The sequence below is a fragment of the Uloborus diversus genome, chromosome 9 (assembly GCF_026930045.1).
Source record: "Uloborus diversus isolate 005 chromosome 9, Udiv.v.3.1, whole genome shotgun sequence".
In the NCBI taxonomy this organism is placed as follows: Eukaryota; Metazoa; Arthropoda; class Arachnida; order Araneae; family Uloboridae; genus Uloborus; species Uloborus diversus.
This window is the reverse complement of record NC_072739.1, coordinates 126,965,911-126,982,123: the sequence shown is the minus strand read 5'-3', so window position 1 is coordinate 126,982,123 and position 16,213 is coordinate 126,965,911. Positions and strand designations below refer to the sequence as shown.

The following is a 16,213-nucleotide window of genomic DNA, read 5'->3' as shown; positions in this document are numbered from 1 at the left end:
AGCCCATTGATGATGTATCGTAATATGATGACATATCTTTATACACAGTACTACACAATAATTCAACTTACAGATTTTTGTACTTCACATAATACTCTTCAACATCAACCATTTCTGGTGTACTGTTCTCGGCATCACTTCCGTTATTGTTATCAACCTACAGAAAAAATATCAAATGCTATTAAATACACTTTAGCTAAAAATTGTCACTTCAAATGGATAAAAATGGGAAACTTTTAATAGACTTTTTATAATTTGATTTTAAAAAAATAAAGTCTTATGTATTATCAAACAATATAAAATTGTTGTAGAGACTTGTGCACTCATACTTTTTGAGCGTTTATACAAAAAGGGATAGAAATGATTAAGGATTAAAACTATTAGAAAATTCAAAATTAATATGAAGATAACCAATTTCTAGTTCAAATATAAGTTGAAAATAATATAATAAAATAATGCAATACAATAAATACAGGTTATAACAAGAATTTACCCCCCTCTACGAGCTAATATTATATAAAACAAAAACTGTTATGTAAGCATGTATAAATGTTACAAACATTCATTGTAGCATCAGCAAAATTGTGAGATAATTTATTTTTCCAATTCTCAGAAAAATAAAGAGTAATATAAAAATGATTATCTAAAGGAAGCCTGAAAAGTTATTAAACAATTTCAATTCCTCAAACTAGTCGACCCGTGCGGAACTCCGAACTGTACTTGGAATCGTTTCATAAGGCATTTCGCTCTTTAAAAATTTCAAAGAAAGATATTATGAAGAAAAACCGAAAAAAGTAAACGGAAAAAAGTAAGCGCACAAGAGAAGGCATGTAATTTGAAGACATCAGTAACAAAACCTCGTTAAATACAACCTTGTGATAATTTGATCATCCCTCCCCTTTTGGTTGTACATATTTTCAATGCAAATATAAATATCATTAAAAGTGTGGCTGAGTGACACATGAAAAATCAGTAATTTTGCATGTGAAAAAACAGGTTGTGGCAAATACAGTCCTGCCCATGTGAGCATCTGACAGAAAAAAAAAGAAACATTAAAGAGATATTTAGTGGCATGGATTCGAACTGGCGCCATTCTGATTAACAGTACGACGCTCCAACAAACCTAACAACTGTGCCTTCCTTTTCGAATGCTATTCATTGAAGGAATGCGTAATAAAACACAGTAAAAAAGTTTTTCGCCGAAAAAAATATAATAAGATCATGTGTCTATGTTTTGTCATTAGCCAGCAAGATACTATTTAAAATTATTCGTAAAACATGGACTTTGATTACAGAATGAGGAAGATCTCACGTAGTGATTGAAACAAACATTCTAGAGAAGTAAAAAATTCGATTGAAAAAATAAGTGTTTTTATTTTTGAATATTCAACAATTTCTCATAGCAGGCTTCTTTAACCTGTACGGCTTAAAAGCCCACACTTGTTTTTCTTTTAATCGAAAACTTAAAATTCAAAACCAAAACCAGTTGAACTGAGTCCGTTTTTTAAGTGTAATTTTTCAAACGTAGACAAAATTTTTTTTTTTTCAGCCGAAAGCAGAGGAGTAGAAAATGATTTCTTACTAATGAAGTTGATAATAATTTTAATGTTTTATATCGTATTCGAATAAATAATTAAAGATTTACTGGTTGAAACTCTTAGTTTTAATTTGGCGTAGTATTTTTTTATTCGTACGAAAGTTCGAACACTGCTATTAGAAAAATCTACATTCCAGCATACAATGAAAATGTTTTTCTGCACAAAAAGGATTTCCTTGAGGTATATATATATAATACTTTTTTTTATGCTTACATTATGCTCAGTGGTCTGGACGGAGTCAAAGCTTTAAAAAAAGGGAAGAACACCTTTCGATTAACAGTCAACTTATCTGAATGATAACTGTAGTCTGCATAAAGGAGTCGAAACACCAAATAGCATTCCCACTGCATTTATTTTATTACGTGTGTTATCTGTTGTATGTTATGAGTACTTGTAATGAGTGATATTAATGTAAATTTGCTATTATGTCAGACAGCCCGAACTGGCCCGAAGTTCAGACAGTTTATAGCCAAACGCTCTACCGGAAAAAAAAAACCACAGGTAATTTTAAATTTTTTTCTTGCCGAGAACTGTTTTTATTTTTAAAAATTTTTACAATTTGTTATCGCAGGCTGTTTGAACCGTTATGACTTAGATGGCAGCACGTGTTCTTCATTTAACAGCATGATTAAAATGCAAAATAATTTGAACTAAGTTCTTTTTTAAGTGTAGCTTTTCAAATGTAGTAAAAATGTGATATGCTATTTGTTTTTTTTTGCAAAAAGAAGAAAAATATATATATTACCCTTTAAATTGAGGTAGTATTTTTTTTATTTGTACAAAGAGTCAAAAACTCATTAGAAGAATCTATATTTCAACATACGATTTATTATATTTTACTGAACAAAAAACAATTCCAATGTAGTCTGAAATCTGATACTTACATTTTCGCTTACATTATGCTTTAATTTTCTTCCCGGAGCCAAAACTTAAAAAAAAAAAAAAAAAAAAAAAACCCTTACAATTGAGTATTATTTTAGCTCTGTGTTGCATCAAGTTTTCATAAGAGCTAGGAGCGTTTCTACCTCATGTATTCCCTCATATTTGTTATTCATTGTTCATGTAATGCGCGATATTTTTCTAACTTTTTTGATGCAGATTGTCCGGACGTAGGCCCGAACACGCATTCTCCTGGTTACCAGTCGAACGCTCTGCCGGTCAAGCTATTCAGCTCTGTCGGTAACAGTGCAAGTTAAAGTTATAAATTTAACTGAAAACCTCATTCTGGTTCTTTAAAACAGGTTTTTTTACCCGAAAAAACAATTTTTAGACCGTGGGTCTATTTTTCGTCAGTAGCCTGCACGATAAGCTTTGAAATAAGGTGTAAATCAAAGAAACCGATCAAGAATTGAGGAAAATCTCGCGTAGAAACCAAAAACAGGCTACAGAAATAATATATAAGGATATGCACTGATATACCATTAATGATATGGGAAAGAACTGGCTGCCTTACATAATGAACAGGAATATACTATACACTATTTCTAATCAAATAAACTACTGAAGATAAATACTTCAATAAGAAAAAGTACAAATTAAACTGAGATAATATGTTTATTTTATTTCTTCCTTTTCTTATTGCTTTATGCCTGTCAAAATTTTAAATTTCTTAATAGCAAAAAACCCTTAACAGTAAGAACTTTCCTGCTGTTGTGAGTTTGTGTAATAAAGGGCTTACATGAAATATTTTTCAGACTTCATACCTGTTTCTGTGCGGTTCTAATAGCTAATATCTTCTCGACAACCATGTAATCTTCAGTGTGATTATCCTATGTAAAATGAAATCAAATTTAATGCAAATAATGAGGAAATAAGGCAAATTTACAAGAAACAATACTTTATATTGTAGAAAAATAAAGAAGTTAAATATTCCTTCAACAAATAACTATATATGAAAAAAACATAATGGAAGAACATGATAAGAGCATTCAAAAATAAATGTGTTAAAGCATTTTCATTTAATGTTTTAACATAACAATATGTGTTTAATAATAGGTAAATATTTTTACACTAGAAAACATATCATTAAACACACTTTAAAAAAAACTACTACTAAGCAGTTCCATCAACAAGGGCTTTACAACAACAAAATTCAGATTTTTTTTTTTTTTTTTTTTAATATGTATGTTTCAAAATATGTTTAAACTCAACCCAAACATTAGTATAAGCAGCAAAATGGGAATATACTATACATAAGATATGCTTTAATATTTTTATCAGTGGTTGGAAAAACTACTTTTTTTTTGTAGCGAACTACAACTACAACTACTTTATTACAAATGTAGTTAACTACAACTACAACTACTTTTTTCAAAATGTAGCAACTACAAACTACTTTTGAAAAGTAGTCGCTACTTCGCTACTTTTTAAAAAATAAATAAATAAAAAGCATACACATACACACCGCTTGAGGATTGAACGAAAAACCTAAAAAACTGGTTTAGGTTAGTAAATTGACTCATTTGAAAATGAAATATTACTAATAATTATATATTTATTGTTCCATTCCTTTACCGAGCGAATTGGTCATTCCAAACATTTTTTACGATTTTTACGAATATTCGATACAAGAAAGGATTAAAAAAGTTGAAGGAATTCAACTTTCAAGTTTTTAATCCTTTCCTGACAGTGAATATTTCATTCAAGAAGTGCAACTCGGCTACTTGAAAATTTAATAGATGCAGTATGCAGTCATAGTTTGGTTAAAATTTTATATAGACATACATATATGTACATAAAATTGATTTAGATAGTTAAAACCATCTTTAAACGAAAGAGAAAAACTTTAATTTTCACTATAGGAGTTAATTTTACAGGCACTTATATTTTTTGTAAAAACTAGTTAATTGATTTTGAGTTTCAAGCTAGGGGTCCGAACCTGGGCACCATCTCCTTTCTTACGTAACTAATAAAATGAAATAAGAGCATTTTTCAATTTTACCAAATGATCTTGAAAATTTACAATATTTAATAATTGACTTTTATTTTGTTGATATATCAACACTCAATCAGTTTAAAAAAAGAAATTCTAAAAATATCCCAAACAGTACCAGTATTTATAATCAAATATTAATAAATATCCAAAATATGAAACATAACTAAGAATGCTTATTTTACTTCAATGTGCAAGTGTCGACTAGCACGAAATGGCTGAATAGCGAGTTTTTTTCGAGTAACGGATTTTGGAGCTAACGCGAATTCCTCACCCCGTAACACGAAAATTTTCGATTTTTGACATCAATTTCAAATATTTTGTCTTTGATACTAGCCACTCTCCCAGTATCTATGGCAAGGCCGTGGTGGCCTGATCGGCAAGGCATCGGTGACCGGAGGTTCCCGGGTTCGATCCTCACTGGTCGAAGATCCACCGTCTTCATTAATGGTGAAAGTGACTCAGAGACGTTAAATATGCTCGTATCACAAAGTCTTCCAAGTGAAACGATACCTCTGGGGATCTGGATCAGAGATTGCTCGGTTACCGGTCTGCTTCCAAAATTCAGAGCTGTCTTCAGGGTTTCATGCAACTGGTTAAGCCACAAATAGTGGCAGGTACGGGAGATTCTGGAGTGAAAAGTATCTAGGGCAGCAGTTGAAAGGACGATTTAAGCATTTAACGAGTGATGACCAATTTAAGGAGGAGTTCTGGTCACGAGGGTCTAAATGGTTTAGTTCTGTCTAAGGTCTCTATATATACAGCTACTCTAGTTCTGTCTGAGGGAACACACAGTGACATCAAAAACTCTAATTAGTAAATAAATAAAAAAAATGTTAAAAAATAATAGATATTTTAAAATTTTTGATTTTAAAGTTTAAAAACTTTTTCTACGTACATTTCAGTGAATTATTAACATTTTTGTAGGTAAAGCACATCTATATTTCTCTTCCTAATTAAGAAGATATTTCAATCATACAACATGCTGAGGATATTTATCCCTTTTAAAAATTCTGAGTATTTCTCAGAATCACAAATAGGAGTGTACTGGTATTTTACAATAAGAAGTAGTAATTAGCAATCATTCAAATAATTAAAATGATCTATAGTTAAATGTATTTCATTAGCGATTTAATGACAAATAGTTAATGTGATAGTCTCTTTGAGGTAAGAACCGGGGCATTCTCCGAAACAGAATACTGGCTGCAAACTATTGAAACACCAGGGGTTCCACGAAAAAAGTGAGCATTAAAAAGGGTTCCACTAATAAAAGAAATTAAGAAACGCTGTTTTATGCCATTCTCTTCTATCGATTTTGTGCACCCTAGCCGTATTTTTATTGAATAACACAGCTTTTTCTTTTAGTACAATAAAATTTCAGTTCTCTACGTTTAAATTGGGAAAAATGAAGTTATGAAATGAGTTAAAATAGTTTGAGGAATGTTTACTAATGTCTACAGTAATTGGAATGTTCTTTAAAAAAAAAAAAATCGTATAAATTCTCTTTTTCTCAACGCGAAATTTCAACCTAAGTGGGGAGTCGCATCCCTAGCGTAAGTTGGGATTTCAGTGTAAATGTGGAAGACATTCATACCTTTTGATTAACGGGCAAATTTTGCACGAAACGGAAACATTTCCGTTATTATACATTTCTATGACACTGTAATATTTATTGTTAGCCGGCCAGAGGGCAGTTCCCTGTCATCCTTTTCTATAACATTTACAGTAATTTCCACATTAGGAGGATACTGGCGCAATAATCTCATTGATATCTAAAATGTTCATCCACTGGACATTCTCTGCTATTCTGACAGAAAACACAAACGGAGTACTACTTCACAGTTATCTATTATTCTTTTCTTTCTAGGCCATGCTCTGCTGAAGGAAAAAATTAGGGAAATGTGAACATTTCGATGCCAAACAAACTAATGGCGTCTAACAGATAGAACATATGGCGTCAAAATATGTCTGATGTCAGCTCGTATTTTTCAGAGACTTACGAATCTGGTTGATGCAAGTTTTACTCGCGTAAGACTTGCATCAGTCAGGTTGTTTGAAACCTCGTTTTTTCTTTCTTTTTATTTATTTATTATTTTTATTTTTTTGGAAACTTTATTTAAAAGTAGTTTTTAGAAATCGCTACAAACTACTTTTTTTTGTAGTGAACTACTCGCTACCCTACTTTTTTTCAAAAGTAGTGCGCTACACTACAAACTACTAAAAAATGTAGCTACTACAGTAGCGTCGCTACTTGTAGCGCGCTACTTCCAACCACTGATTTTTATACATCTCAAATTTTACTGTATTTTTCAAAAATATTTTTGAAAACTCAAGGGAAAACATCAAAGTTTTAGGAAGTTTTAGTTGAAACATTCCAATTCCAGGTTTTGCAACTCTCGTAGAAAAAAAACTTTAGACAATTTTGATACTTTAAAAACAAATTCCAACAAGATGTATACTGACATGACTTCAAAACATATCTTGAATGAGGTATTGCTTTTACTTTTGTCAAAATATTATTTAGAAATGTTATTTCTATGGTAGACGGAAAATGATGATGATGAAACCAATTTTTTACAGAAATGGGAGAAAATGCATTGAGGAGATGTTTTTTTATCTAAAAAACAATTTAAAACTTCTGTGGTTTGTGGTTTTGATGTTATAAATATAGATCCTTTATTGTGTGCTTTGTAAAATTTTTGCAATTTGTACCAATTTTGTTACTTTTTTAATACTGTTACGGTTTTAAAAAAAAGTGAATGAAAATTAGTATCGCAGAAAGACTTATGTATAAAAATTTGCTCACATATTTCTAAGAAGGGATTGAAAAAGGTAGATTTAAAAAATTGCATAGTGTGATTCAAAAATAGAAATACTAAATCATTATGAAGAAAATTTAGTAGATTTGATATTTTTGTTCAACACCGATGAATTTAAAATAAAACTTGATAAAAGCCAGCATAGAAAAATTAAAAGATTCTGAAGATCGAAAATTTCATGAAATTAATTTATTCTTCTTGATTTAGAAAATTCTGAAGTAATTATCAGCCAAGTTTATTTTTTTCTTTGACAGATATTTCTTTCACCTCGCTTTTTAAGCTAACATTTTAAGTGTCATTTACAATATTTACATGCAAAATTATACAACAATTATGCATCAAACAAAATAATACATAGAATTAAGAAAAATTGAACGTGCAAAGAAAGTTGGTTGATGAAAACAATATAGATATAACACTACTATTCTAGCTTCAACAAAAAGTAATCTATATATATAAAAATGGAGTTTGGTAAATTTGTTCCCTAAGATCTCAGAAACTACCCGGCAGATTTGGTTGAAACTTTCACCGTTTGTTCAGTTTGGTATTGGGAAGGTTTATAGACTAGTTCGAAAAAAATCTGATTGATAGTTCCTTTTTTATTCTAATTTGTCCAAATTTTCGCACAAATGCCCCAATATGGGGGTAGAAAAAAACGGGCACATATTAACATTATGTGTCTATCGAAAGCGCTAATTTTTCTGCTGAAGATAGCATCTGTTCGAAGTTTCTAAGTGGTATAAAAAACGAGTAATGAGCTTTTTTGTTCCCTGTTCGAAGGCTTTCATCAATCCAATTCATTATTTAGTGTATCATCTCAACTCCCAGTCGATAGCTAGAATTGTTGTATTGTTGAATATTTTTTTGTTTCGTCTGACTTTTTGAGGCTTTTCTCAAGTCAAATCTTAAAGTAACGTTTTTCCACAAGATTGGCTAAAAATTAATAGATTTGGCTGATCATTTTCCCTTTAAATGGAACTTAAATGTAATTAATGGTTTTTTTATTATTATTTATGCCGATTGGACACTTACTCACTATCCCATCAATCAGCAGAAATATCGCGAAAATTTTTGCAGAAAGCTTCAGTAGCTGATGCATTTGGTAGTTTTTCCAACTGTCGCTGTTTTTGAAGCCAAAGGCTAGGTAATAATGTTTCTCAGCTTACACCATTAAACAAAATATCGCCAATCGAAGAATCTTTTTTAAAAACTTTTTTTACTGTGTAAAATAATCCAGCAACTAAATATGGCAAATCCATAAAGAGCAAAATAACTTCCATAAATTTTTATTTTTGCACAATTTCAAACAATCGCCAAATTTTCCTACTTATTTTGGAAACATTTCGGTTGAAACCGTGTAGCGCCATTTTATTTTGACCAAAAGTATCTCTGCATCTGGCGACAATATTTGTATAATAAAAATTAGTAAGAGGGGGGAGTATTATCGAAGGTGTCCCAAAATGATTCTCGCAAATTTGGTAACATTTTAAACCGCACCAAGTGCCCACAATAATTGAAATTTCCCAAAAAAACTAAAGCAAGTGTAAGGGGAACACGGGCGGCTACATTTTTTAAAACAGTTCGTACATCAATAGCCATCCAGAGAAGGTTTTAGATGTAAAAAAAGTACTAACAGATAAATCTTTTTAAACATGTAAAGTTTAATTTCATATTTCGGAAATTCTTCAAATTTGTATACGCTTAAACGTCATGCTTTCGTTTCTAAATGAATACTATTTTGTTCTTTATACTTACTGCTATTTTAGTTTTATGAGTAAGGAAGAAGCTTGATTTTTAATCACGTCAAAAAGGTTTGTTTTAAATTCTTTCGCTTAAAACAGAAAACAAGGGCAAGTAACGATTGTTTCTCATAACTATTACAGACCCAGGCAACGCCGGGTATTTTTGCTAGTAAAATATAAAACAGGAACAGCCAACAAAAAGCTTTTAAAAAAAGATATAAATAATGCACAGCAACACTGCAATTATAAGCAATTTCTTTTAACTTACCACAACAACTTGAACAAGCTTTCCATCATTTCGGGATGACTGACCGAAATCCATTTCAATTGTTTCATCATCAGAGAGATGCAATTCAATGTCATCTGTATATTTTTTGCGCTCAGTGTTTCTAGCAGAACGACGTTTCTGAAATATAAATAAATAAACATTTTAATAAATAAATAAAATATGCATTAAATTAACAGAAAAATTGAAAGACATTATATGAGCCAAGGACGGATACAAGGGAGGGGCGATCGCCCCTCATCTGCACCAGGAATTTCTCCAAATTGAGATCCCAAAACGAAAGTGTAGGCCATCTTTGATATGACGATAAGGGAAAAAATCTGGTTTGAATCTCCCTCTCGGAAACTTTTTGGACTAAAAATTTCAAAAAGGTGATTTTAGACGATCTGTGGCGCTGTTTGGCAACCTTCCAACAGGGAATTCACAAAATTTAAGTCTAAAAGTCTAAAAGACGGGATTGTATAGAAATCTTCTGAAATGGTTGGGGAAAGAATGGGTTCAATGACTTTCCCCTCTGGTAGTTTTTCTCAACCGAAGTTCCAAAAAGCGCAACTTTAAAGTACCTTCGATGATGTTAGGGAATGGGGTTCGAAACAGTTCCCAGAATTATTATGAAATTGGATTCCTAAAACGCTATTTTAGAATACCTATGTCAACGGAAAATGAAAGGAATACGTTGGGTACCTTCTTTGCTATATCTGTATATTTTAGTTGTTTTGAATAAAAATGATGTGCCCCCCCCCCCCCCCAGTAGAAAAAGTTCCGATTTGTAGACAAGTAATGTAAAAGAAATAATTGCCGCTTCCTTGAAATATTTCTGGATCCGCCCTTGATATGAGCACTTATAAAATGAATTCGGGGGAAAAAGGGGGAAATACAATTAGTAGTATTATTAAAACTTAAAAAATACATGAGACTTAACAGGAAATGCTTCAAAGCCTTACATTTTAAAACAGAAAATAAAAAATTAGACAATTCTCAATATAGCTTACAGTAATTCCATCAGCTTCAGTTGGGGAAGGAGGTGGAGTCCTTTCAACATCTGAATGGTCAGACAAAGTTAAAGCCTTCTTCTTTTTCTTTTTACTGGTGAATTTTAGAGCAATTCTGTAACAAAATAGTATTGATATTTGAAAAATACAAAAAAATATAGAAAAAGTAATAGTAAAAGTTAAATTTGCAACTTAATTATAAAAGAAATATAAGTTAACAGGCATAAATAATATAACACAGGCTTGATGTAAAAAAAAATGGATGGACGTAAAGGCCAAGATTCAGAAAATTTCTGAGTGTTCAGTGGCCACGAGACCCAAAAAACTTGGTGGCCACCTCTGTGGGAGAGGAGTTTTTACTATAATGAAAAAACAAATAGAACTTTACAGAATTACATTTTAAAAGCTATAAACATGCATTTTTTTTTCAAAATAAAATAGATAAATAAGTCAATGAAAAGTCGGCAGGAAATTACATTTTAGATGAAATTTACAAAAAACACAATTTTGCTGATAAAATTTCTTTTTTCCAGAAAATAACTAATTAAAAAAAAGCATAATTTCTGGCCCATTTTATGTTATTTTCAGTAGTTTTCTCTGAGATAGGCATCCAATTATGTTTTCTGGAAACTTAGGCAATTAAATAGTCTTGTCTGCTTCCATCTTGCGAATGACCAAACACGCGAAAAATTTAAGATAGGAAAGTAATTTCAATAATTAAAAACCTCAAAAAACAATAATTTCGGTGAATGAGTCAGTTTTTAGCACATTAGCGTCTAAAGCAATATGGATAAAATAATATTCTGAAGATAAAAGTTGAAGGAAAAATTTTGCATATTTCAAGACAATAATTCATTATCCTGGGGGGGGGGGGGGAATGCGGCACATTTTGCAGGATTGTTCAATAGTTTGCATTGTATTGCAATAGATATCCAATTCTATTTTTGTAAACTTAGGCACTTAAAGAATCTTGTCTACTTCCATCTTGTAAGTGACCAAATATGGCGACTGCGCTAAAAATTATGATTCAGGTTTTTGAATTTGTAGCACAAAAATATTCATAAAACGTAAAATCCTCATTAAACATCAATTTAATTGAACTGTTATAGCTTTTAGCACATTAGCGTCCAATGCAATTAGGGTAAGATGAAATTTTAAATAAAAAATAATTAAAGTAAAAAAAAATAAATTAAAAATTAATATAAATTTTTTCATTTCTCAAGAAAACTGTTTTAAATAATAAAAAATAAATAAATAAAATGCTTTACAGCACATTTTGCATTATTTTATTAGTTTGCATTTGAATAAACATCGAATGCTGCTTTGTTTTTGCCAACTTAAGCACTTAAGTGCTTAGCATACTTCCATCTTGTGAGTGACCAAATATGGCATCTATGTTTCCCATGTAACTGAAAAGTGTTGCCGTTCTGGTCAAAAAAAAAAAAATCTTTCTTTAAATATGTTTATTCTTAGGTGTATGCTTCCAAAGCGATTTTTTTTTCTTCCACCCTCTTGAGTTTGTGCAAAATTCCTGTTCATCCCAAGATTTCTTTTCTTAGGAACAACAGGGGGGGGGGGGGGAGGGGAATGGCGACTGAGGACGTTTTTTTAGGTAGCCACTTTCTCAAACTAGGTCATGTGGCGACCGTAAATATTGACCTTTAGATGGATGAAGAAGTTGTTTACTGTTTACCTACAGCACTCCAAACAGATTTTCAGTTTGTCCCCAGAGAGAGAAAAAAAACCCTAAATTTTTTTTTTTTTTTTTTTTTTTTTAGGAGGGTAGGAAAAGGGAACCTTAATCTTAACTTCTAATGGTTAAAATTATGGATGCACTGATTAATCGGAAGTTATTGATCACTTTGCTGATTGTTTATAATCAGCAAATTTTGACCAACTTAGTCAGTGGAAAAATAACTCTTCTTCACAATACAAAGGTTCTGCATGAAAGTGCCAGACGCTCTTGAAAAGTAATGCAAATAGGAGGTTTTATGCTCAATATCTTGCAGTGCATTTGTTATAAAGAATTGCGGGGCATTTTTTTGTGCCCCATAAATCGGCAACTACATTTGAAAAGTGCATTTAAAAGGAATGTGTCTGTTGTACGTGTGAAATTCATATGCTACTTCCATATAATACCGATGACTGTTTTTGCAAAACCAAACTTATTGCCAAAAGAGTGATAAATTGCCAATGATGAAATCGAAAAACTTGCCAAACATCTTCATCTGAAGGTTTTACAAAATAAGTAAAGCAAGATCTTTTACCTAAGTTTTCATTTGGCGATAACTTTTGTTCTGTTAGATGGGATAAAATGTTAGTACCAATACATACATATTAGGGGTGTTCTGATACCCCTAAAGTAAATTGGCCAACTACCAATTAATTTGTAAAAAACAATTTGACGATTAACTACACTTCTTGTACTCTTCTTTGGAACACGAGTCCACTTTAAGGACAGGGAAGAATTTTTTGCAGCTCAAGTGAAAACAGGAAACGTGTTAGTGATGTTCCGAGGGAAAATAAAGATCTGTATCTGTATCCGTTACTTTTCTGACAGATCTTAAACGGATCTTTTCTATTCTAAATATTCCTCACATATTTGGATAAAAGACTGTAAAATTTCATATAAATTAGGTTTTATTCTCTATTTAAATTAAAAGGTATCATTTCAGAAGCTAATTTGTACCCGCCGTCACAAAAAGGAAAGGGAAATAAAATTTTAAAGTATCTGTGTGTCTATTTGTGTAGTTCCTAAACAGATGAGCTGTTTTTGATAATTCTGTTTTCGTTCAAAAGGCGACTTGACCAAAAATGTTCTTAGCTTGGCCTCATTTTTGTGGAACTTTAATTACCGGAGACATTAATTAAAACCGACTTGACGTTTTTCAGAATTATGGTAGTAAAAACTTAAAAATTGAAAGAACGAAGTTTTCTGCGTTTGATATTTATTTGGAACTTCCAAGTTGTATACAGTTGGAGCTATAATCTTGCTCAGTAAATTTTAAATACAATTCAAAGACTTCATACTCGTGATTGGTAGCGATTTCATAGTCGGAAGATAAGGAGAAAAAAGCTCAATGATTTAAAATTTCCATTTGCTGTCAGTTTATATTTGTTAACAAAGTGTTTTCTGACCCGTGAAATCCATCTTAATATGAGTTCGACCCAATGGGACATGTTTTTTTTTTTAATTTTTAGTCTAATATTAGTTTTTAATATTGATTTGGCATTTCTGTTATTCTTTATTTTGGTTTTTCTCCGCACCCTTCAAAAAAAGTGAGACTAAATTCTCTATCTACTGTTTGTAAAAGTGTTCCCGGCTCTGTTATTCCATCGGCGAGAAAGTTGGGTGGAATGGGTCAGCGCTGCATTTATGCTGAAATAAAATGCTAAGAATTATTTCTAGCCTATCCAGTAGCAGCTTTACTCTTGCTCCTGTATCCTACATCTACTGAGCAAGCTAGAAATAATTTTTGACATTCTATCCAAGCATTAATGTAGCGCTGACCCGTTCCTTCCAACTTTCCCTCAATTTTAACGAAGATTTCTTTAAAGAGTAAATTATAGTCTTGATTATATTTTCACCGTAGATGACATTTTTTGAAGAAACAATGTTATTATTCTGACGAGAATACCTTCCGTAACAAATTTTACAGTTGGATAGTTGAATTGGGTAAAAAAAAACTGAGATCCGTATCTGCGGATCTTTACACAAATGATCCGTATCTGCGGATCTTTACACAAATGATCCGTATCCGCGGAATTACTTTTTTAATGATCCTGCACATCACTAAAACGTGTTCCTTATCACTCCACATATGGCTAGTGAAAAGAGAAAATTGAATGTGAGTGAAGATAATATTAGAACTTTGAACCCTGTAAGATGAAAGAAGAAAGGCAAACTTGCTACTCATTTCAAAATAATATGTTAATTAGTATGCAAAGTGGTCACATAGTACATGAATAAATAAGTATCCTATGAGTATCTGAGAAATTTTTTTCAAAACCTGGATAATTTGAAGATTCATGTCTCATTTTTTTTTTCTCTTCCCAAGATATTTGAGATACCAAGGCTGCACTGAAGATAGAAAAGAAAACTTACTTCGGAAGTTTCTTTTTTGGAGTAGATTTTTTCGGCTCTTTAGGTGTACCATCTTTTGGTGTCTTTGGCGATTTTGATTTTGATGGCTTCTTCTCTTTTAATTCTTTTGAGGCAGCATCTGGATTTTCTTGGCCTTCAACCTCAGGCTTTTCTGCAGGACTTGTTTCATCAGTTGCAACTGCTGTATCAACAGGAATGTCCTCAGGAGCACCACTAACATTTTCAGTAACAATAGCATTTTCACTATTTTCTGGCAAAGGCTCACCACCTTTAGGTTGCTTTGGTTTCTTTTCTGGTTTTTTACGAGGCTTTTTGGGTTTCGGTTCCTTTGGCTCTCCATCTGTTTCTTTAGGTTTTCGTTTCCTACTTGGTTTTTTAGGTTTTTGCTCTGTTGCTTCAGGTAGAACAGGAACTGCGTCCCCTACAGGCAGAGGTACGACCTCTCCAGTTTCCTATTAGAACCACGAAGTAAGTACATATAAAAGCCAAATTAAGAGTTCATTTTAAAACATATTATTTCCCTATACAGTTTACTTTAAAACAATTTAAAATATAAATTAAAACAATTTTTAAACATTAAAAGTTTTTCAGCTAATGATAATTGCCAAATAGAAAGATAAACAATAACAGTTCATTCTCTAATGACTTCCAAGGGACCACAAAAAATCGTCCTTTAGTAGAATGAGTCCTTTAAATAGAATGTTCTAAATCTACAGTGGAAGTACCGCGAAAAGTTGTTTTTAAATAAAGAAAGTATTTAAATAGAGGAAGTCGTTAAATAGAACATTGTTAAACAGAGAACCAACTGTATTAATACATTGCATTGCTTTTTCAATACCTTTTATAGCATATACTGTCACTGTTACTAGTTCTATACATTTTTGCCAAGGCAGGAATTCATTAAGCAGGGCTATAAGAGTGTCGTTCCTCCTCAATCAATAAGTTTTTTAATGACTTCATTCCTATCAGCATTTTGCAAGTTATCACAGTTTGGAGCTAGATCAGTTTTATTACAGGAGGAGTTTCTAGTTGCATGCAAATGAAGAGCTCTATGACAATCACCAAAATGTCTATATAAAACAAATTAGCAGCTTTTGTCATCAGTGCCTTGTGTTTTGAAAAGACATTCTTTCCTCCTATATTATTAGTTTTTATTATCCCGTACGTTAATATAACTCCATCAAGCTTTTCCATAACAATGTCCATTGTCCCTAGGTAAGGTATTTCCTACCTTTTCAACAGCTTAAACAGCAATTTTTGTCTCCTTTTCTTCATAAAAAAATTTAGCATATTTATGTTACATATTACCAGGGTTCAAAAATATCATGATATTTTCGAAAATATCGAAAGTATCTAATATTTTGATATATATCAGATATTTTGATATATGTCCGATATTTTCAATTAGTGCAAACTAAAGTCTTCAAAATAGTAAATGCATCCTCAAATCACTCTTTAATTTCTTATATTATAATTACAATATGTAGACTTAAAATTAATGTTTCTTTCATTATTTATATTAATATTTCAGTTTACATTTCTATCAATTTTAATGGAGTTAAATTCGCATTAGCTGTTTTACAGCCTTTTCTTTTGTTAGCTACTTTTACACAGTAATATGATTCAGAAATAAATAATGTGCACAGTCATAACACATTTTCTTTTTTTTTTTCTTTGAGCAATGTTTAATACTTAATTAGGCACTTTTAATATGAATTAAAATTGCTACACTACTAATA

The 16,213-nt window shown here is 31.4% G+C and overlaps 1 protein-coding gene across 1 annotated transcript in view; it reads right to left on the bottom strand.

Moving 5' to 3' along the window:
- The window catches only part of LOC129230479 (chromodomain-helicase-DNA-binding protein 7-like), a 171,608-nt gene that overhangs the window by 120,964 nt on the left and 34,431 nt on the right, over nt 1–16,213 (bottom strand). The window contains 5 exon segments of the mRNA XM_054864881.1: nt 72–157; nt 3,302–3,367; nt 9,360–9,497; nt 10,370–10,484; nt 14,475–14,926. Coding sequence (XP_054720856.1) covers nt 72–157; nt 3,302–3,367; nt 9,360–9,497; nt 10,370–10,484; nt 14,475–14,926 — 857 coding nt within the window.